The 22,686-nt window shown below is 42.1% G+C and overlaps 1 protein-coding gene across 2 annotated transcripts; it reads right to left on the bottom strand.

Annotated features, from left to right (window-relative positions):
* Positions 1-32: 32 nt before the first annotated feature.
* Positions 33-14,728, bottom strand: LOC133657779 (elongation factor 1-alpha 1). Of its 2 annotated transcripts, none has more exons than XM_062059507.1 (8): positions 14,599-14,728; positions 9,220-9,411; positions 7,818-7,997; positions 7,431-7,727; positions 7,193-7,343; positions 2,403-2,659; positions 2,036-2,270; positions 33-831 (listed from the first exon to the last, which is right to left on the bottom strand). In XM_062059507.1, exons 2-8 carry the CDS (start codon positions 9,361-9,363, stop codon positions 707-709), a joined length of 1,389 nt encoding a protein of 462 aa, XP_061915491.1. In that variant the 5' UTR covers positions 9,364-9,411; positions 14,599-14,728; the 3' UTR covers positions 33-706. The 2 variants fall into 2 exon arrangements, with proteins under 2 accessions (XP_061915491.1, XP_061915492.1); XM_062059508.1 differs by lacking the exon at positions 14,599-14,728 and adding an exon at positions 11,052-12,351.
* Between the last annotated feature and the right edge of the window lie 7,958 nt (positions 14,729-22,686).

The following is a 22,686-nucleotide window of genomic DNA, read 5'->3' as shown; positions in this document are numbered from 1 at the left end:
CACAGTAACACAAAAGAAAACAGCTCAACGTGTTGAGTGGAACGTATTTAATGTTGCAAAGCGGCTTGTGCCATTCTACAATAAGGTGCGATAGCTTATTCATGTTTTAATATCTCCATAGCAAGTGCAAAGTTAGCAAAGTGCCAATTAAAGTGCTTTAAGAATTAGGTGGCCTATTAGGAGGCCCTTAGGAAGGACACATTTTGTTTGAAATACTTTTTTTTTTTTTTTTTTTTTAAAGCTGAACCACAAGAAAACATGAAGTTATACTCATCTACTAAATACTCAGAAGAACATACAGTAGTCTTTAACCGCTAATCCCGGCTTGTACGACGCGCGCTGTAAAAACAGAAAACAGACACTAGTAAAGACAACGTTCACCATGTAAACACACTAGTACCTGTAGTGGAGGGATATAGAGAGGCGATAGATGGTAATACCTCAAGTTGTACACTATCACAGAATGGTATTGCCATGAATCAAATGAACAGTGCACACTTAAAACTATGTGATATTACATTATATATCATGGTAATCCATCTACAATAGGGTCTTACTGTTTTTCTTTTCTTCGGATGGTTTTGCGATGCATCGTGATGATTAACCAGTCTTTGATTATTAAGTTGAAGCAGCCAATTGTAGGATGAAGTCGGATGACTGATGTCCTGCCCTGGGAGACCCTGGGGTCGGCAGCGTAGCACAACATTCATTTGTTCCTCTGAGCCTTCTGGGCAGATTTGGTGATTTTCCCAGTGGTGGAGGCCTTCTTTTCCACACCCTTGATGACGCCCACAGCCACAGTCTGCCGCATGTCACGCACTGCAAAACGCCCTGCAAAGCAAAAGCATTCAATTAGGGGTGTCCCGATATTGATATCTAATATCAGCAAAAAGTATTGGATCATATCAGCATGCATGTAAAATCTCTGACATAAGCGCACCGATACAAGAAATCCTGCCGCGTGTTCACTTGTGCAAAGCTGGACAGCCAGTTAACATCGAAATGTCCTGCAATAAACACAAGTTTGGTCTTTCCAAGCTAAACATGGTAAGCTAAAGGCTATGAGGAGCTAGCAGCTAAGCACACAAGCTAGACATTCATAATAAGTGTCCTCACTTGAGCAGTATTGCAGTGTAAAACAGGGCATTTTAATATCCAATAATTACAGTCATATATTGTTTACAGATAGTCGCCAAGGCAGAAGCATATTAGGAAGTATCAGGTAACAAACGTGTTTGCATCATGGGGCTTAACGTCGTGAATTATTGTTACCACTAGTTGCAGCAATAGAAAAAAATGCCACTCCACTTCAACTTAATGAAAGACAGCATAAGTCCATTCCGACAGTTGATAATTAATAGGATGTTTTTCATACCTACCATTGTTCTCTGTTTGAGTCACTTTACTTGAACAAACCTTTTCTAACATTCCACAAAATATGTATGTATAATTTGTGCTTTAATCGTGTCGGATCAATATTAGTATCAGCCAATACCCAAGGCTCCAGTATCAGCATTTTATCGGAAGTGAAAAAATTGTTACAGGACGGTTGTACTATTTTAAAGTGAATAATGCCACCCAACATTGACGAGTGCCAAGACGTTAAGGACCAAAGTAGAACACATCAGTTGGATCAATCATGTGTTCAGCAAGAACTTCTCGGCCCTTGTCTATGATTGGATCTTCGTGGCCTAAACGTCTTTGAATCAGCAAAAACTTCAAGAAATCTTAACAATCTAATGAAAGACTAACGAGCAACCAGTTCTACAAACAACTAAAAGGGAAGGTCTTTTCTGTTGCAGCATGAATTTTCCCAGTAAAAAGAGCAAAGGCCTTCTTTTGAGTCATGGCTGAAGTTCTTCCACACCAAATATCTTTGAGAAGAACAAGAACAAAGATGGCGACCCTGCAGGCCCTCTTGAAGAGTCTTCTCAGAGGAGGGGAATGACTGCAACAAGGAGACTAACTCCACATTTCTGTGAGGTGGAGGGAGTCTGGTGTCAAAATACCTAAATTCCGTTTTCCTTGGACTTACCCAGTGGAGGATACTCAGAGAAGCTCTCGACACACATGGGCTTCCCGGGAGTCATGTCTACAATTGCAGCGTCTCCAGACTTCAGGGATTTGGGGTTGTCTTCCAGTTTCTTGCCGGAGCGGCGGTCGATCTTCTCCTTGAGCTCGGCGAACTTGCAGGCGATGTGAGCCGTGTGACAGTCCAGCACAGGAGCGTAGCCGGCACTGATCTGGCCGGGGTGGTTCAGGATGATAACCTGCAAACACGACAGACCGTTGGCATGTTGGGATTTGTCTTTGACCCCGTTCCTTTCAGTCATTCCAAACTGAAAACTTTCAGGAGCCCAATGCGTGTGATGCCAGAGTTGCTGAAGAAACTCTTCGGGTACCTGAGCAATGAAGCTGGCAGCTTCCTGCGGCGGATCATTCTTGCTGTCGCCAGCCACGTTTCCTCGGCGGATGTCCTTGACGGACACGTTTTTGACGTTGAAGCCCACATTGTCGCCGGGTAGGGCTTCGCACAGCGCCTCGTGGTGCATCTCCACTGACTTCACCTCGGTTGTTATGTTGACCGGGGCGAAGGTCACCACCATGCCAGACTTAAGGATGCCTGTTTCCACGCGGCCGACAGGCACGGTTCCAATACCTGAGCATAGACAGCGCTGGGTCAAAAATAGTTCAGTCCAGATTTAGGAGTTTATTACGATTCTTAAACTGTTGTACTCCTGGAAGAAGCAATGGAAGACCACCATGTTAACCAATAATCAGGTCATTTTCAATGCTGGTGGCTAAATTAGGTTAGGTGGCCACGTTATGGATCCTAAAGGAAACTCTAGAATGTTTACAAGGTTCTGATCAATACTGCATTTAACACCATAAGGCAGGGATGTCCAAAGTGCGGCGCAGGGGGACATTTGCGACCCGAAGCTATTTTTTTAACAGCCCGCGCCACAATTGTTAGCATTCTTACATTATCATGCTATCTTTTTTGCTAATTTAGCAGGTGTACACCTCATTCGTATATTTTGGTATTTATCAAGGCTAACTATCAACATGTTAGCATGGTAGCTTTTTTAGCTTAGTTAGCATGCTGTTAGCATTTCAGTTCGGCTTTGGCTCTTCAGCATTCACACAAAATAGTTACCGAAATTGCATTTTCTAGTTCTTTGAAAACAATCTTTAGGGCTTGAAAGTGTGATGTGGAAACACAATGCATTGTGAGTTTTCCTAGACTCTGAATCGCTTATTTACATGGCCGAATGCAAGACTCTGTGCTTAAGTTTAGTTAGTTTTTTTTCTTTAACAAGTTCAAAACATGGCGCGAACGTGCTTTGATTGATTGATTGAAACTTTTATTAGTAGATTGCACAGTACAGTACATATTCCGTACAATTGACCACTAATCCATCCATCCATCCATCTTCAACCGCTTATCCGGAATCGGGTCGCGGGGACAGCAGCTCCAGCAAAGACCCCCAGACTTCCCTCTCCAGAGCAACATTTGCGACTTCCTCCTGGGGAATCCCGAAGCGTTCCCAGGCCAGAGAGGAGATGTAATCCCCCCATCTGGTCCTTGGCCTGCCGGGGGGTCTCCTCCCAGTGGGACGTGCAACAAGGACCTCCCTAGGGAGACGCTCGTGAGGCATCCGCACGAGATGCCCGAACCACCTAAGCTGGCTCCTTTCCAAGCGAAGGAGCAGCGGCTCTACTCCGAGTCTCTCTCGGGTGACTGCACTTCTCACCCTATCTCTAAGGGAGATGCCAGCCACCCTTCTGAGGAAACTCATTTCGGCCGCTTGTATCCGCGATCTTATTCTTTCGGTCATTACCCACACTTCATGACCATAGGTGAGAGTAGGAATGTAGATAGCTCGGTAGACCGAGAGCTTTGCCTTCTGACTCAGCTCCCGTTTCGTCACAACAGTGCGGCAGAGAGACTGCAATACTGCCCCAGCTGCTCCGATTCTCCGGCTGATTTCCTTCTCCATCTTTCCCTCACTCGTGAACAAGACCCCGAGATACTTAAACTCCTCCACCTGGGACAGAGTCCTGTCCCCCACCCGGACTGTACAAACCATCGGTTTCCTGCTGAGAACCATGGCCTCAGATTTGGAGATGCTGATCCTCATTCCAGCCGCTGAACACTCGGCTGCGAACCGATCCAGTGAGAGCTGAAGGTCACGAACCGAAGGTGCCATCAGGACCACATCATCTGCAAACAGCAGTGACGCAACCTTTAGCCCCCCGAGACGTATACCCTCTCCGCCATGGCCACGACTCCGCCTAGAAATCCTGTCCATGAAAATCACAAACAGGATAGGTGACAGAGCGCAGCCCTGGCGGAGACCAACCCCCACTGGAAACGGATCCGACTTACATCCAAGCACCCGGACACAACTCTCGCTTTGGTTGTACAGAGATTGGATGGCCCTCAGCAGGGTTCCCCTCACTCCGTACTCCCTCAGCACCTCCCACAAGATCTCCCGAGGGACGCGGTCATACGCCTTCTCCAAATCCACAAAACACATGTAGACTGGATAGGCATACTCCCAGGCCCTCTCCAGGATTCCCGCAAGCGTAAAGAGTTGGTCAGTTGTTCCACGACCAGGACGGAATCCACATTGCTCCTCTTGAATCTGAGGTTCGACTATCGGCCGGACCCTCCTTTCCAGTACCTTGGCGTAAACTTTCCCAGGGAGGCTGAGTAGTGTGATACCCCTGTAATTAGCACACACCCTCTGGTCCCCCTTTTTGAAAAGGGGAACCACCACCCCAGTCTGCCACTCCCTCGGCACTGTCCCAGACTTCCACGCAATGTTGAAAAGGCGTATCAACCAAGACAGCCCATCAACACCCAGAGCCTTCAGCATTTCTGGACGGATCTCGTCAACCCCCGGAGCTTTGCCACCGTGGAGTTGTCTAACTACCTCAGTGACTTCACCCCGAGAGATCGACGTCGATCCCCCATCATCCTCAGGCCCTGCTCCTATCAGGGAGGGTGTGTCTGATGTATTTGGGTTCAGGAGTTCCTCAAAGTGCTCTTTCCAACGCCCTACGACTTCCTCACTTGAAGTCAGCAAAGTCCCATCCTTGCCGTACACAGCTTGGATGGTTCCCTGCTTCCCCCTCCTGAGGTGCCGTATGGTCTTCCAGAACAGCTTTGGTGCCGCCCGATAGTCCTTCTCCATGGATTCCCCGAACTGCTCCCACACCCTCTGCTTAGCCTCGTCCACAGCCACGGCCGCTGCCCTTCGGGCCCGTCGGTACCTTGCAACTGCCTCCGGAGTCCCCTGGGATAACATACCCCGGTAGGACTCCTTCTTCAGTCGGACGGCTTCCCTGACCACCACTGTCCACCAGGGTGTTCGAGGGTTACCGCCCCTTGAGGCACCTAAGACCTTCTGGCCACAGCTCGCAGCTGCAGCTTTAGCAATAGAGGCTTTGAACACTGCCCATTCCTGTTCAATGTCCCCAACCTCCACAGGGATGGCAGAGAAGTCCCGCCGGAGGTGGGAGTTGAAGTCCTTCCGGACAGAGGACTCCTCCAAACGTTCCCAGTTCACCCGCACTACACGCTTGGGTTTGCCAGGTCTGTCCAGAGGTTTCCCCCTCCATCTAACCCAACTCACCACCAGATGGTGATCAGTTGACAGTTCAGCCCCTCTCTTCACCCGAGTGTCCAAAACATACGGCCTCAGATCAGCTGATACGATTACAAAATCGATCATTGATCTTTGGCCTAGGGTGCTCTGGTACCAGGTACACCTATGAGCATCCTTATGCTTGAACATGGTGTTTGTTATCGCAAGTCCGTGACTAGCACAGAAGTCCAATAACAATCCACCACTCAGGTTCAGATCAGGGAGACCGTTCCTCCCAATCACGCCAGTCCAAGTATCACTGTCATTGCCCACGTGCGCGTTGAAGTCCCCCAGCAAGACTATGGAATCCCCTGCCGGTGCCCCATACAGGACCCCATGCAAGGTATCCAAGAAGGCTGAATACTCTGAACTCCTGTTTGGTGCGTATGCACAAACAACAGTCAGAGTTTTCCCCCCTCCAACCCTAAGGCGAAGGGAGGCGACCCTCTTGTCCACTGGGGTGAACTCCAACGTACAGGCACTCAGCCGGGGACTCGTGAGTATCCTAAATGGTAACACCCAAATAAGTTTTTCAACTCGTTTAAGTCGGGGTCCACGTTGCTGCATCATTAGGTGCCACAATCGTGGTCATGAGCGCTTCAGATTAAAAAAGGATTTAGTTAAATGTTTTTTCATTTCCAGCGTGAAAGCAAATGCGAAAGAAGTTCAGGGAAATTCTGTTTCACACGTAGCATTTAGTAGGATGCTAGTGTTAGCCAAGCAGGTGACAACACACAGTATTTTGGGAAAAAACATGTCTGTTTACTTTTAGTCTTGGGTAAGCACAAAACAAATAAGCATTATTTTCGGAGAGGTAGCACAGTGATCAAGGTATTTAAAAGTAACAATGGGCTTGTTTTTTCGGGGAATCCTGAGGGGCCTCACGCATCTCTGATTTGAGAGGAAAACTATAGATTATGTACAATTTGAACAGAGGACAATATGTCTTAACAGACTTTGCATTCTGAAATCCTTTGTTGGTATTAAAACTGACTCTGTTGACGAAATAAAGAAAAGTTTGGCAGTGCTTTTTTATTATTGTTCCAATTTCTCATCCATCGGATGTACTCATAGCTCATATGAGTCAAGTCCACCATTTTCTTTATTTTCTCCAGGTAGCGAGCCTTTAGAATTGGGTACAGTTTGCCTCGGTACGGTCCATTGTTGTTGTTTTTTATTCTGTATTATCCATTTTAATCCAATTTTATGCTCACTTTCATATTGTAAACAAAGCTAAATGCATTGCAAAATCATGTAGCCTTTCGAGCTCTATTTATTGTACTGGTTTTGAAAGTGAAAACTACCAAATTGGCCCCCGCATCCTTTGATTTGACAGTATGTGGTCATCTGGAAAATGTTTGGGCACACCTGCCATAAGATATTTTTTTGGACACCTGACGGCTCTTTGACGGAGACGACTTGTTGGAAGGCAACAAAGAACGTTGTAAGATCCAATAAAAGCTGAGTGTTTAAATCCGATACTTGATTGATCTTATTGATTAAGTCCCTAGGCCTTGGAATGCTTCAAGTTGACATGCCTCCAATCTTGTAGACATCCTGAAGAGGCAGACGGAGAGGTTTGTCTGTTGGACGGGTGGGTGGTTGAATGGCGTCCAAAGCTTCCAGCAGTGTAGTCCCCGATGCATTGCCATCCTTCCTATTGATCTTCCACCCTTTAAACCATTGCATCTACAACAGAAAAGGGCAATTGACATATTCAACAGAGCGAACGCCGGCACATTTGTGGCGATCCGTCGAAGTGAAGCTGTTAGTTACATTAGGGGTGGCGTCCAGCATGTTGTCGCCGTTCCATCCAGAAATGGGCACGAATGGAACGGTGTCTGGGTTGTAGCCGATCTTCTTGATGTAAGTGCTAACTTCCTTCACAATTTCCTCGTAGCGCTTCTGGCTGTAGTTTGGCTCGGTGGAGTCCATCTTGTTGATGCCCACAATGAGCTGCTTGACACCCAGAGTGTAGGCCAGCAGGGCGTGCTCACGGGTCTGCCCATTCTTGGAAATACCGGCCTCAAATTCCCCGACGCCGGCGGCCACAATGAGCACGGCGCAGTCGGCCTAAAGACAAAGATGAAGGAAAAAGCTCAGACCGTTTGGAGTACTTGAGAGAGGTTTTTTCTGCGTGTGCTTCGTCCTCATGTTACCTACCTGAGAGGTCCCGGTGATCATGTTCTTGATGAAGTCCCTGTGGCCCGGGGCGTCGATGATGGTCACATAATACTTGGAGGTCTCAAACTTCCACAGAGAGATGTCGATGGTGATGCCACGCTCCCTCTCTGCCTTTAACTTGTCCAGCACCCAGGCGTACTTAAACGAGCCTTTCCCCATCTGAGAGTAAACACAGTCTGGGTTAGCTTGATCAAACTTTTAGCGCTTAGTGTAAAAAATGTCATCAGTCTTTGGGCACAGCAGCACCAGATTAGCACCGATATCAGGAGAGTCACTTGTTCTATAGAGGGCTTCGGATTATTCTACATTTCCCACAATGCATTGCCGGTGGCCATATTGGTAGGCTTTGTTTGGCATTGTTGCCGATTGTTCATCTAGTGATACTCATAATGCCGACGACGTGTGCGATTGTCAACCGCTACAACCGAGGTGGGAGAGATACTGTATTACCAGCTTTTATCGTTTTTGCTTGGTAGAAGCACTTTGATAGTCTTGGTATAGATAATGGATACTGTACTTCTCATATGTTGCCTGTAGCCTCCACATAAAAAGTAAAGAGACATGGGAACATCATTCTCTCAGTCCTGCTGAGATGACCTTAAATTGGTTACCTGTGATTATCCAGGGTGTCAAACTTGTGTCGGATCATTTCTGTGAGTGCATGACTCTAAAGTTGAGAATGCGACGTCCCCTGGGTTTATACAGATAAGGACAAACGTCACATCCACTAACAAAGTAGTCACAGCTTTCTAGAGTCTTATAATTTTGAAAGTCTTTCAAAGTGAAAAATGGGCTGGGTTGAAAATAGGTAGTTCACCAAGTCTGAGTATGAAACATCCCGGAAATTAACAGTGATGTGGTCTCTACTCCACTCAGACTTGTCGATCTAGTACGGATCTTTACACCCAATAATGACTGTTTTCTCCTTATAAGGACAAAGAGACTTCTTATCTAATGACTCACAGTATTTCTCCATTGTATCAAAGCCGATGCAATGTTATTTCCCACTACAAAGTTCAGAAGTATTAGCTGGGTTGAAAATAGGTAGTTCACCAAGTCTGAGTATGAAACATCCCGGAAATTAACGATGATGTGGTCTCTAGTCCAATCAGACTTGTCGATCTAGTACGGATCCTTACACCCAATAATGACTGTTTTCTCCGTATAAAGACAAAGAGACTTCTTATCTAATGACTCTCAGTATTTATCCATCGTATCAAAGCCGATGCAATGTTATTTTCCACTACAAAGTTCAGAAGTATTCCGTGTACCGCCATAGAAAACTGAGTCTGGGAGAAGAAAGCCCTCCCATATGGCTGCAGGAAATGCACTGTGAGATATTTTAGCAAAGAATCCGAAGACCTCTATTCCGCGTTCTCACCTCAGCAGCTTCCTTTTCGAACTTCTCTATGGTCCTTTTGTCGATGCCGCCGCACTTGTAGATGAGGTGGCCCGTGGTAGTGGACTTCCCCGAGTCCACGTGGCCGATCACGACGATGTTGATGTGGACTTTCTCCTTCCCCATGGCGACTGGCCCGGTCGGAAGTCAAGATGCGGTCGGGGGCTTCTGGAACTGACGGAGATTCTGGCTTAGACTGTTAGTAGAAGGTCAATAAGCTTATTGTTCCTCAATCCTCTTGTTCTGGGGCAGACTGTCTCGTACATGCACATGCATCCTCCGCTGTTGCCTTTTCTAATGCAAAATAGTGCAGAGTTCTAACTTATATCTGTGAGTATATTCGCTATGGAAGCTCTAAAAACTGCAACATGGATGATGGTTAGAAGACCCTGTCGAAGTGGAGGCACGTAAATAAAACGGCGCACCCTGAAGAGACGGTCAGAAAGCATCTTGAAAATGGCCTGTAACATTTTGACCAAAGAACCACCACCATTACATGTTATGTAGACCACAAGGAAGTTTTTTAAATGTAGAAAAAACTCATAATAGGACCTCTTTAAGAGGTTCCTCTGTCCAGTCGTCCCTCATATATCGTGGCTATAATTAGTTCCAGGCTTGAACTTGGTAAACACATTTTTGCCAAGTAATATAATTAATGAACCAAATATTGTCATAGTTGGAGCATAAAACCTTCAAAATGTGTTTTTTTTTTACATAATTAGAGCCTTTTAAACATAGAATAACAGCCACTTTATTAGCCTAGAGTAGAGATGTCCGATAATATCGGACTGCCGATATTATCGGCCGATAAATGCTTTAAAATGTAATATCGGAAATTATCGGTATCTGTTTCAAAAAGTGAAATGTATGACTTTTCAAAACGCCGCTGTGTACACGGACGTAGGGAGAAGTACAGAGCGCCAATAAACCTTAAAGGCACTGCCTTTGCGTGCCGGCCCAATCACATAATATCTACGGCTTTTCACACACACAAGTGAATGCAAGGCATACTTGGTCAACAGCCATACAGGTCACACTGAGGGTGGCCGTATAAACAACTTTAACACTGTTACAAATATGTGCCACACTGTGAACCCACACCAAACAAGAATGACAAACACATTTCGGGAGAACATCCGCACCGTAACACAACATAAAAAATACCCAGAACCCCTTGCAGCACTAACTCTTCCGGGACGCTACAAGATACACCCCCCGCTACACCCTACCCCCCCAACCCTGCCCACCTCAACCTCCTCATGCTCTCTCAGGGAGAGCATGTCCCAAATTCCAAGCTGCTGTTTTGAGGCGTGTTAAAAAAAATAATGCACTTTGTGACTTCAACAATAAATATGGCAGTGCCATGTTGGCATTTTTTTCCATAACTTGAGTTGATTTATTTTGGAAAACCTTGTTACATTGTTTAATGCATCCAGCAGGGCATCACAACAAAATTGGGCATAATAATGTGTTAATTCCGCGACTGTATGTATCGGTGTCGGTTGATATCGGAATCGGTAATTAAGAGTTGGACAATATCGGAATATCGGACATCTCTAGCCTAGAGTGTTTTCTGCTGTAGATTACACAATTCACTGATACTCCAAGCGTCATTGTTACGGTTGTCACCCGGCCACTACAACAAGGCCACATCCTGGGTAATCCCTCCAAGTTAGAACTCGGCTTCCATGTGCCGAAACCACGGGCGTACTGCAAAAACTTGGGACCACTCGACCGTCACAGGTACGACCGTTAGAGGTGTTGTTAGCATTCCTCGTCCTGCGTTGTTATTCCACATCGCGCTCAAGGCTCACCGGTGTGATGTAAAGGTGATGACGTCGGGGATGAAGTGCATCTAGTTCATCTTTTGATCGCTGATAGCGGTCTTGTTGGCATGACGTGACGTGTACTGGTGTGTAGCCCACGCCAGGGCCTCACTATGGCGGAGGTGTGTTATTGATGAGGCAGGGGTTGAAAGTGAAGTGCATCAAAAAGTTGGTGATCTTTTTTTGCATTGGTACGTGTGCCTCACGATACAAAGGTCCTGGGTTCGATCCTGGGCTAGGGATCTTTCGGTGTGGAGTTTGCATGTTCTCCTCGTGACTGCGTGGGTTCCCTCCGGGTACTCCGGCTTCCTCCCACCTCCAAAAACATGCACCTGGGGATAGGTTGATTGGCAACACTAAATTGGCCCTAATATGTGAATGTTGTCTGTCTATCTGTGTTGGCCCTGCGATGAGGTGGCGACTTGTCCGGGGTGTACCCTGCCCTTCTGCCCATGTGCAGCTGGGATAGGCTCCAGCACCCCCCGCGACCCCAAAAGGGACAAGCGGTAGAAAATGGATGGATGGGTTAGCCACCGTGTTGTTAGCATTCCTCACTCCTTAAGCCATGCTTGGTGACGATTTTTGTGAAGTGGCCCAACATAATAGAAAATAAGATCAATACTGCACTGTAATATACACCAGTGTTTTTCAACCTTTTTTGAGCCAAGGCACATTTTTTGCGTTGGAAAAATGCAGAGGCACACCACTAGAAGAAATCATTAAAAAACAAATCTCAGTTGTCAGTAAAAAGTCGTCGTCGCAATTGTTGGATAGGACTTTAAAGCATAACCAAGCATGCATCACTATAGCTCTTGTCTCAAAGTAGGTGTACTGTGACCACCTGTCACATCACCCCCTGACTTATTTGGAGTTTTCTACTGTTTTCCTGTGCGTAGTGTTTTAGTTCTTGTCTTGCACTCCTATTTTGGTGGCTTTTTTCTCCTTTTTTTGGTGTTTTCCTGTAGCAGTTTCATGTCTTCCTTTGAGCGATATTTCCCGCATCTACTTTGTTTTAGCAATCAAGATATTTCAGTTGTTTTTATCCTTCTTTGTGGGGACATTGTTGATCGTCATGTCATGTTCGGATGTACTTTGTGGACGCCGTCTTTGCTCCACAGTAAGTCTTTGCTGTCGTCCAGCATTCTGTTTTTGTTTACTTTTGTAGCCAGTTCAGTTTTAGTTTCGTTCTGCATAGCCTTCACTAAGCTTCAATGCCTTTTCTTAGGGGCCCTCACCTTTTGTTTATTTTTGGTTTAAGCATTAAAGGCCTACTGAAAGCCACTACTACCGACCACGCAGTCTGATAGTTTATATATCAATGATGAAATCTTAACATTGCAACACATGCCAATACGGCCGGGTTAACTTATAAAGTGACATTTTAAATTTCCCGCTAAACTTCCGGTTGAAAACGTCTAGATATGATGACGTATGCGCGTGACGTCAATCGTTGAAACGGAAGTATTCGGACACCATTGAATCCAATACAAAAAGCTCTGTTTTCATCTCAAAATTCCACAGTATTCTGGACATCTGTGTTGGTGAATCTGTTGCAATTTGTTTAATGAACAATGAAGACTGCAAAGAAGAAAGTTGTAGGTGGGATCGGTGTATTAGCGGCTGGCTGCAGCAACACAACCAGGAGGACTTGGACTCCGCCGACCGCATCGATGATCGGGTGAAGTCCTTCGTCGCTCCGTCGATCGCTGGAACGCAGATGAGGGCTGGCGTAGGTGGAAAGCTAATGTTTTTAGCATAGCTCTGTGAGGTCCTGTTGCTAAGTTAGCTTCAATGGCGTCGTTAGCAACAGCATTGTTAAGCTTCGCCAAGCTGGAAAGCATTAACCGTGTATTTACCTGTCCATGGTTTAATAGTATTGTTAATTTTCTGTCTATCCTTCCAGTCAGGGGTTTATTTCTTTTGTTTCTATCTGCAGTTAAGCCAGATGCTATCACGTTAGCTCCGTAGCTAAAGTTCTTCACCGATGTATTGTTGTGGAGATAAAAGTCACTGTGAATGTCCATTTTGCGTTCTCGACTCTCATTTTCGAGAGGATATAGTATCCGAGGTGGTTTAAAATACAAATCCGTGATCCACAATATAAAAAGGAGAAAGTGTGGAATCCAATGAGCCAGCTTGTACCTAAGTTACGGTCAGAGCGAAAAAAGATGTGTCCTGCACTGCACTCTAGTCCTTCACTCTCACGTTCCTCATCCACGAATCTTTCATCCTGGCTCAAATTAATGGGGTAATCGTCGCTTTCTCGGTCCGAATCGCTCTCGCTGCTGGTGTAAACAATGGGGAAATGTGAGGAGCTCTTCAACCTGTGACGTCACGCTACTTCCGCTACAGGCAAGGCTTTTTTTTATCAGCGACCAAAAGTTGCGAACTTTATCATCGATGTTCTCAACTAAATCTTTTCAGCAAAAATATGGCAATATCGCGAAATGATCAAGTATGACACATAGAATGGATCTGCTATCCCAGTTTAAATTAAAAAAAAATCATTTCAGTAGGCCTTTAAATACCTTTTTTACCTGTTTCCGACATCTACAAAACAATAGCTACCGGCTGCCACCTACTGATATGGAAGAGTATTACACGGTTACTCTGCCGAGCTCTAGACAGCACCGACACGCAACAACAACACATAATTAGCAGACTATAATTACTGCTTTGCATAAAATATTTTTAACCCAAATAGGTGAAATGACATAATCTCCCACGGCACACTAGTGGTTGAAAAACACTGATATACACATAAAACTGAGTTAGGCCACAAATGTGTACAATGCTTATTTATTTTTTTAATCCGTGACGTGGCGAGGAACGACTGTAGCGTCGGAAGTGACTTTTTTTTGTTTGTTCTGCTGCCCCGTGAGGAACAAAGTGGCACTACAAGTAAAAACTTGCTAGCGACTTTTGAAAATGATTTGTTGTTGTTTTGGATAAGTCAGCGATTGTTTTGCCGCCATCCTCCCTCCATCCATCCATCCCCTGTTGTCCTTTTTGGGGACACACCCTAGCAACACCTCTGCAATGTTTTGTTGATTTAAATCACCATTTTTTTACTGGCATCAGCATCTTTCTGTCTGCGACGCCAACGTCTCCCGTTGGAGACGATTAATCATCACGATAATCGATGTATCGCCGTGTGCTGATGAGCAGGAGTCCTCACGTGGATGTTGCAAACATCAACATCATCATCATCATCATCCTTCTTCTTCTTCAGGAGCGTCACTGCAGTGCCGCAGTGCGCTCTTCTTCACAAACAAGCCCGGAAGGGGGGAAAAAAAAAAAAAAAACTGCGCCAAATCCCGTCAAACGGCGCAGGTCTTTTTTAGCGACACGTCAAGACGTCGATAGTCGCCTCCATCCTGCGCCATCTTCCTGCATCGTCCCCTTCGCTGCGTTCACCCGCCAGCAGGCGTCACATTCCCGGGGCGAGTGTCCGAGCGCTCCGCCGCCGCAGCAGCGCACTTTGCAGCGTGCGGACTTTTAAGGACGTAAAAAAAAGGAGGCAAAGCTGACTTACCTTGGAGGGAGCAGCCGGTCAATGCAGGTCGCGCGCACACGCGACGACAGACGCTGGCGATCCTACCGCGGGAGCGCGCCGACTGGCGGGAGGGGAGGGTTGCGTCATTTTATTTAAAAAGGCGCAGTTGCACCGCCGGAAGACCAGCAGGGGGCGCGCGGGACATCAACGTCCCCTGGCAGAAAGCCACTTTATTAGGTACACCTGCACGTGCACCCCAAAACATTATTTTGGATCACTTTTTGTTTGCATTATTTACTGCGCTCTGTTCGCTGATATTCAGAATAACATGTCAATGTTCATATGCAATATTAGCCCCTTCCTGCTCCGTCACCGATAAGAATATAATGGCAAATGTTCTTATTGATTGATTGATTGAAACTAGAAATGTCCAATAATATCGGCCGATAAATGCTTTAAAATGTAATATCGGAAACTATCGGTATCGGGTTTTTTTTATTATCGGTATCGGTTTTATTTTATTTTTTTTATTTTTTTATTAAATCAACATAAAAAACACAAGATACACTTACAATTAGTGCACCAACCCAAAAAGCCTCCCTCCCCCATTTACACTCATTCACACTGTTATTAATATTCTGGTTCCTACATTATATATCAATATATATCAATACAGTCTGCAAGGGATACAGTCCGTAAGCACACATGATTGTGCGTGCTGCTGGTCCACTAATAGTACTAACCTTTAACAGTTACTATTACTCATTTTCATTAATTACTAGTTTCTATGTAACTGTTTTTATATTGTTTTACTTTATTTTTTATTCAATAAAATGTTTTTAATTTATTTATTTTGGTTTTTTTTATTTTTAAAAAGGACCTTATCTTCACCGTACCTGGTTGTCCAAATTAGGCATAATAATGTGTTAATTCCACGACTGTATATATAGCGGTATCGGTTGATATCGGTATCAGTAATTAAGAGTTGGACAATATCGGATATCGGCAAAAAGCCATTATCGGACATCCCTAATTGAAACGTTTATTAGTAGATTGCACAGTACAGTACATATTCCGTTCAATTGACCACTAAATGGTAACACCCCAATAAGTTTTTCAACTAGTTTAAGTCGGGTCCCTGTTAATCAATTCATGGTAAAGCAGCGTTTGAATGGTAAAGCAGCGTTTGAATGGTAAAGCAGCGTTTGAATGGTAAAGCAGCGTTTGAGCCGGTTCTACCGAATCAAATTCCTGTTGAAAATATGCATTTGTTTTGATGACAAAATTAAATATTTAATATTTTGTTTCTTGTGAATTAGTTTTAGTACAAAACATGCATCAACTTAAATTCAAGTTTGAGTAAAATATTGTCATTAATGTATAAATAAAAAATGTAAAGGGTGGTGGCTCACATCACAACTGATCATTATCTTTTTAATATGCTGGACTTACAGCCTAAAATACATTTATTACGGTCAAATATTCATGTACACGACATACTATCATTTTAATGTACGTTTGTAACATATTTTTTTACAATTATATAATTATTGTATCTTTTTGTATAGTATAATTTGATTTTTTCAGGATTTTATTATCTAATAAAATCACCAAAAATCAAGCTATACGTGTAATTGATTTGAAGATTGTATATATGTTATATATATGGATATATATATATCTCATAGGCATTATCTAATGCCTATGAGAAAATGAAGTCAAAATCTTCAAATCATCAACAAACATTGAAGGGGCGGAGCTAAGGATGTTAAAAAATTCAGTGTTCAAGTTTTTTTTCAGTCACTCACTTTTATTTAAAAAAAAAAAAAAAAGTGCAGAAAGATTCCAACTATTGATACATTTTGTGCGTTAAAGATGAGATCATGTCGGTCAATAAATGCTCAAACAATCCATGTCATGGTGACGATGCTCACTACTGATTAATAATGATTTCATATGTCGAGGGCCAATAATAAACTATCTATGGGACTCAAATGACTCCTTATTTACATGTCATGCTGTAGTTTGCATGGAAGCATAACTCGTACTAACTGTGCGACACAAGCTCTGATGACGATTGCATGACAGACGTCAAATGATTGAAGACATTTTTGACATGAACTGTTTTCCAAGTAATGCCAGTTTGTGTACATCATTCAGGACAGTAAAAAACACACAAGTCCCTTCATGTAGGTTCAAGTTTTGTAGTGTAAATAAGGCACAAGTGCAACATAAAGTGCAAACCGGATGTGACCTCTCGTTCATGTAAAAAGCTACTTGGTTTACAAAGCACACCTGAGAATTAAAGAATCGCTGAAAGTGTCAGTGTATACTGTTAAAAACATTATTTTAATTTTTTCTGTAGATATCACCATTTTTTTTTTAAAAACGGCAGCTCAGTTACCAGAATTTTAGGGTGAAATTTACATTGAATTACTGTAAATTGAAAAAGGTCAGCAATGGAATCTTGGCGCTGACTGAACTGCCAGTTTTTACTGATACGTCTACGTTAGTTGTTCTTCCAGTGATTACTCTTCATGGACAATCTGTAAAAGTTTACTGAAAGTTACAGTACTTTGTACAAAACTAAAATTGACATGTTTTACAGTAAAAACCTGGTATCTCTGTTGCTAGAATTTTTACCGTAAAAGTTAGTTTTTTACAGCGCAATACTGTAAATTGAAAAACACTTATTTTTACAGTAAAATTCTGGCGACTGGGCAGCCCGTCCATTTTCCACCGCTTGTCCCTTTCAGGGTCGCGGGGGGTGCTGGAGCATATCTCAGCTGCATTCGGGCAGCCATTTAAAAAAAAAAAGTTTTACCGTAAAATCTGACTTCTTTTTTCCCCCCCACAATGTAGCATTCAACTAAGTACACAAAGATCATTTTAAAAAGCTTTTGGTCGTCATAACACAAGAAAATGAAAACATGACATTGATATATTTCAACTTCCCTAACTTGCAGACACAATTGATTGAAAATGTTCTTTAATTTCCCTGAAATTTGAGGAAACGTAAACTTTCCCCCCACCCATTCTCAAAGATAATAGAACATTCTGGCATATATTTAATTACATGATGGCCTGTTGAGTTCTTTATTAGTGCATTTACAGTAAATCATTTTATTTTGCACTGTTTTGAAATAATCATAAAATCCTATACCTCGAATACCATAATTACTAAAGATGTCTGATAATATCGGACTGCCGATATTATCGGCCGATAAATGCTTTAAAATGTAATATCGGAAATGATCGGTATCTTTTTCAAAATTATCGGTATCTGTTTTAAAAAGTAAAATGTATGACTTTTTAAAAGGCCGCTGTGTACACGGACGTAGGGAGAAGTACAGAGCGCCAATACACCTTAAAGGCACTGCCTTTGCGTGCCGGCCCAATCACATAATAAATACAGCTTTTCACACACACGAGTGAATGCAATGCATACTTGGTCAACAGCCATACAGGTCACACTGAGGGTGACCGTATAAACAACTTTAACACTGTTACAAATATGCGCCACACTGTGAACCCACACCAAACAAGAATGACAAACACATTTCGGGAGAACATCCGCACCGTAACACAACAGAACAAATACCCAGAGCCCCTTGCAGCACTAACTCTTCCGGGATGCTACAATATACACCCCAGCTACCCCCTACACCCCAACTTAACCTCCTCATGCTCTCTCAGGGAGAGCATGTCCCAAATTCCAAGCTGCTGTTTTGAGCATGTCCCAAATTGGGGCGGTGTTGCTTGGTTGGTAGAGTGGCCGTGCCAGCAACTTGAGGGTTCCAGGTTCGATCCCCGCTTCAGTCATCCTAGTCACTGCCGTTGTGTCCTTGGGCAAGACACTTTACCCACCTGCTCCCAGTGCCACCCACACTGCTTTAAATGTAACTTAGAGACTGAGTTTCACTATGTAAAAGCGCTTTGAGTCACTAGAGGAAAGCGCTATATAAATATAATTCACTTCAATTCAAATTCCAAGCTGCTGTTTTGAGGCATGTTAAAAAAAATAATGCACTTTGTGACTTCAATAATAAATATGGCAGTGCCATGTTGGCATTTTTTTTCCATAACTTGATTTGATTTATTTTGGACAACCTTGTTACATTGTTTAATGCATCCAGCGGGGCATCACAACAAAATTAGGCATAATAATGTGTTAATTCCACGACTGTATATATCGGTATCGGTTGATATCGGTAATTAAGAGTTGGACAATACCGGATATCGGCAAAAAAAGCCATTATCGGACATCTGTAGTAATTACGTTCAAATAGTTGGGGTGAGAAGGAAACAAAAACATGTTTTTTACTATTTTACTCCCTTGTGTCTCCTCTGCTAAGTATATTTCTTGCCTTTTTTCATTTTACCCTGAAAATAATCCTATTTTTCCCTGCTAGCCCAACTTTAGAGATGCTAAAGCAGCGTTTAAAAAACCAGTAAAAAGTGAGCCGCTCAGTTGTGGAAAAACATCACTACAGTTATTTTTACAGTAAAATTCTGCCGCTGAGCTGCCATTTTTTTTAGCGTATAATCCTGACTTTTTGTCCACACTCTAGATGTTTGGGTGATAGTTGATTTATTTGTGTACTTTTTTAGCGTATAATCCTGACTTTTTGTCCACACTCTAGATGTTTGGGTGATAGTTGATTTATTTGCGTACTTTTTAGCGTATAATCCTGACTTTTTGTCCACACTCTAGATGTTTGGGTGATAGTTGATTTATTTGTGTACTTTTTTAGCGTATAATCCTGACTTTTTGTCCACACTCTAGATGTTTTGGTGATAGTTGATTTATTTGCGTACTTTTTTAGCGTATAATCCTGACTTTTTGTCCACACTCTAGATGTTTGGGTGATAGTTGATTTATTTGTGTACTTTTTTAGCGTATAATCCTGACTTTTTGTCCACACTCTAGATGTTTTGGTGATAGTTGATTTATTTGCGTACTTTTTTAGCGTATAATCCTGACTTTTTGTCCACACTCTAGATGTTTGGGTGATAGTTGATTTATTTGTGTACTTTTTTAGCGTATAATCCTGACTTTTTGTCCACACTCTAGATGTTTTGGTGATAGTTGATTTATTTGCGTACTTTTTTAGCGTATAATCCTGACTTTTTGTCCACACTCTAGATGTTTGGGTGATAGTTGATTTATTTGCGTACTTTTTTAGCGTATAATCCTGACTTTTTGTCCACACTCTAGATGTTTGGGTGATAGTTGATTTATTTGTGTACTTTTTTAGCGTATAATCCTGACTTTTTGTCCACACTCTAGATGTTTTGGTGATAGTTGATTTATTTGCGTACTTTTTTAGCGTATAATCCTGACTTTTTGTCCACACTCTAGATGTTTGGGTGATAGTTGATTTATTTGCGTACTTTTTTAGCGTATAATCCTGACTTTTTGTCCACACTCTAGATGTTTGGGTGATAGTTGATTTATTTGTGTACTTTTTTAGCGTATAATCCTGACTTTTTGTCCACACTCTAGATGTTTTGGTGATAGTTGATTTATTTGTGTACTTTTTTAGCGTATAATCCTGACTTTTTGTCCACACTCTAGATGTTTTGGTGATAGTTGATCTATTTGTGTACTTTTTTAGCGTATAATCCTGACTTTTTGTCCACACTCTAGATGTTTGGGTGATAGTTGATTTATTTGCGTACTTTTTAGCGTATAATCCTGACTTTTTGTCCACACTCTAGATGTTTGGGTGATAGTTGATTTATTTGTGTACTTTTTTAGCGTATAATCCTGACTTTTTGTCCACACTCTAGATGTTTTGGTGATAGTTGATTTATTTGTGTACTTTTTTAGCGTATAATCCTGACTTTTTGTCCACACTCTAGATGTTTTGGTGATAGTTGATCTATTTGTGTACTTTTTTAGCGTATAATCCTGACTTTTTGTCCACACTCTAGATGTTTGGGTGATAGTTGATTTATTTGCGTACTTTTTAGCGTATAATCCTGACTTTTTGTCCACACTCTAGATGTTTGGGTGATAGTTGATTTATTTGTGTACTTTTTTAGCGTATAATCCTGACTTTTTGTCCACACTCTAGATGTTTGGGTGATAGTTGATTTATTTGCGTACTTTTTTAGCGTATAATCCTGACTTTTTGTCCACACTCTAGATGTTTGGATGATAGTTGATTTATTTGTGTACTTTTTTAGCGTATAATCCTGACTTTTTGTCCACACTCTAGATGTTTTGGTGATAGTTGATTTATTTGCGTACTTTTTTAGCGTATAATCCTGACTTTTTGTCCACACTCTAGATGTTTGGGTGATAGTTGATTTATTTGTGTACTTTTTTAGCGTATAATCCTGACTTTTTGTCCACACTCTAGATGTTTGGGTGATAGTTGATTTATTTGCGTACTTTTTTAGCGTATAATCCTGACTTTTTGTCCACACTCTAGATGTTTGGGTGATAGTTGATTTATTTGTGTACTTTTTTAGCGTATAATCCTGACTTTTTGTCCACACTCTAGATGTTTTGGTGATAGTTGATTTATTTGTGTACTTTTTTAGCGTATAATCCTGACTTTTTGTCCACACTCTAGATGTTTTGGTGATAGTTGATCTATTTGTGTACTTTTTTAGCGTATAATCCCGACTTTTTGTCCACACTCTAGATGTTTGGGTGATAGTTGATTTATTTGCGTACTTTTTAGCGTATAATCCTGACTTTTTGTCCACACTCTAGATGTTTGGGTGATAGTTGATTTATTTGTGTACTTTTTTAGCGTATAATCCTGACTTTTTGTCCACACTCTAGATGTTTGGGTGATAGTTGATTTATTTGCGTACTTTTTTAGCGTATAATCCTGACTTTTTGTCCACACTCTAGATGTTTTGGTGATAGTTGATTTATTTGCGTACTTTTTTAGCGTATAATCCTGACTTTTTGTCCACACTAGATGTTTGGGTGATAGTTGATTTATTTGTGTACTTTTTTAGCGTATAATCCTGACTTTTTGTCCACACTCTAGATGTTTTGGTGATAGTTGATTTATTTGCGTACTTTTTTAGCGTATAATCCTGACTTTTTGTCCACACTCTAGATGTTTGGGTGATAGTTGATTTATTTGTGTACTTTTTTAGCGTATAATCCTGACTTTTTGTCCACACTCTAGATGTTTTGGTGATAGTTGATTTATTTGCGTACTTTTTTAGCGTATAATCCTGACTTTTTGTCCACACTCTAGATGTTTGGGTGATAGTTGATTTATTTGTGTACTTTTTTAGCGTATAATCCTGACTTTTTGTCCACACTCTAGATGTTTTGGTGATAGTTGATTTATTTGTGTACTTTTTTAGCGTATAATCCTGACTTTTTGTCCACACTCTAGATGTTTTGGTGATAGTTGATCTATTTGTGTACTTTTTTAGCGTATAATCCTGACTTTTTGTCCACACTCTAGATGTTTGGGTGATAGTTGATTTATTTGCGTACTTTTTAGCGTATAATCCTGACTTTTTGTCCACACTCTAGATGTTTGGGTGATAGTTGATTTATTTGTGTACTTTTTTAGCGTATAATCCTGACTTTTTGTCCACACTCTAGATGTTTGGGTGATAGTTGATTTATTTGCGTACTTTTTTAGCGTATAATCCTGACTTTTTGTCCACACTCTAGATGTTTGGGTGATAGTTGATTTATTTGCGTACTTTTTTAGCGTATAATCCTGACTTTTTGTCCACACTCTAGATGTTTGGGTGATAGTTGATTTATTTGCGTACTTTTTTAGCGTATAATCCTGACTTTTTGTCCACACTCTAGATGTTTGGGTGATAGTTGATTTATTTGCGTACTTTTTTAGCGTATAATCCTGATTTTTTGTCCACACTCTAGATGTTTGGGTGATAGTTGATTTATTTGCGTACTTTTTTAGCGTATAATCCTGACTTTTTGTCCACACTATAGATGTTTGGGTGATAGTTGATTTATTTGTGTACTTTTTTAGCGTATAATCCTGACTTTTTGTCCACACTCTAGATGTTTTGGTGATAGTTGATTTATTTGCGTACTTTTTTAGCGTATAATCCTGACTTTTTGTCCACACTCTAGATGTTTTGGTGATAGTTGATTTATTTGCGTACTTT

This window comes from Entelurus aequoreus, linkage group LG09, assembly GCF_033978785.1.
Source record: "Entelurus aequoreus isolate RoL-2023_Sb linkage group LG09, RoL_Eaeq_v1.1, whole genome shotgun sequence".
Classification (NCBI taxonomy): Eukaryota; Metazoa; Chordata; class Actinopteri; order Syngnathiformes; family Syngnathidae; genus Entelurus; species Entelurus aequoreus.
The sequence above is the reverse complement of the archived record's forward strand: the minus strand, read 5'-3'. Positions and strand labels throughout refer to the sequence as shown.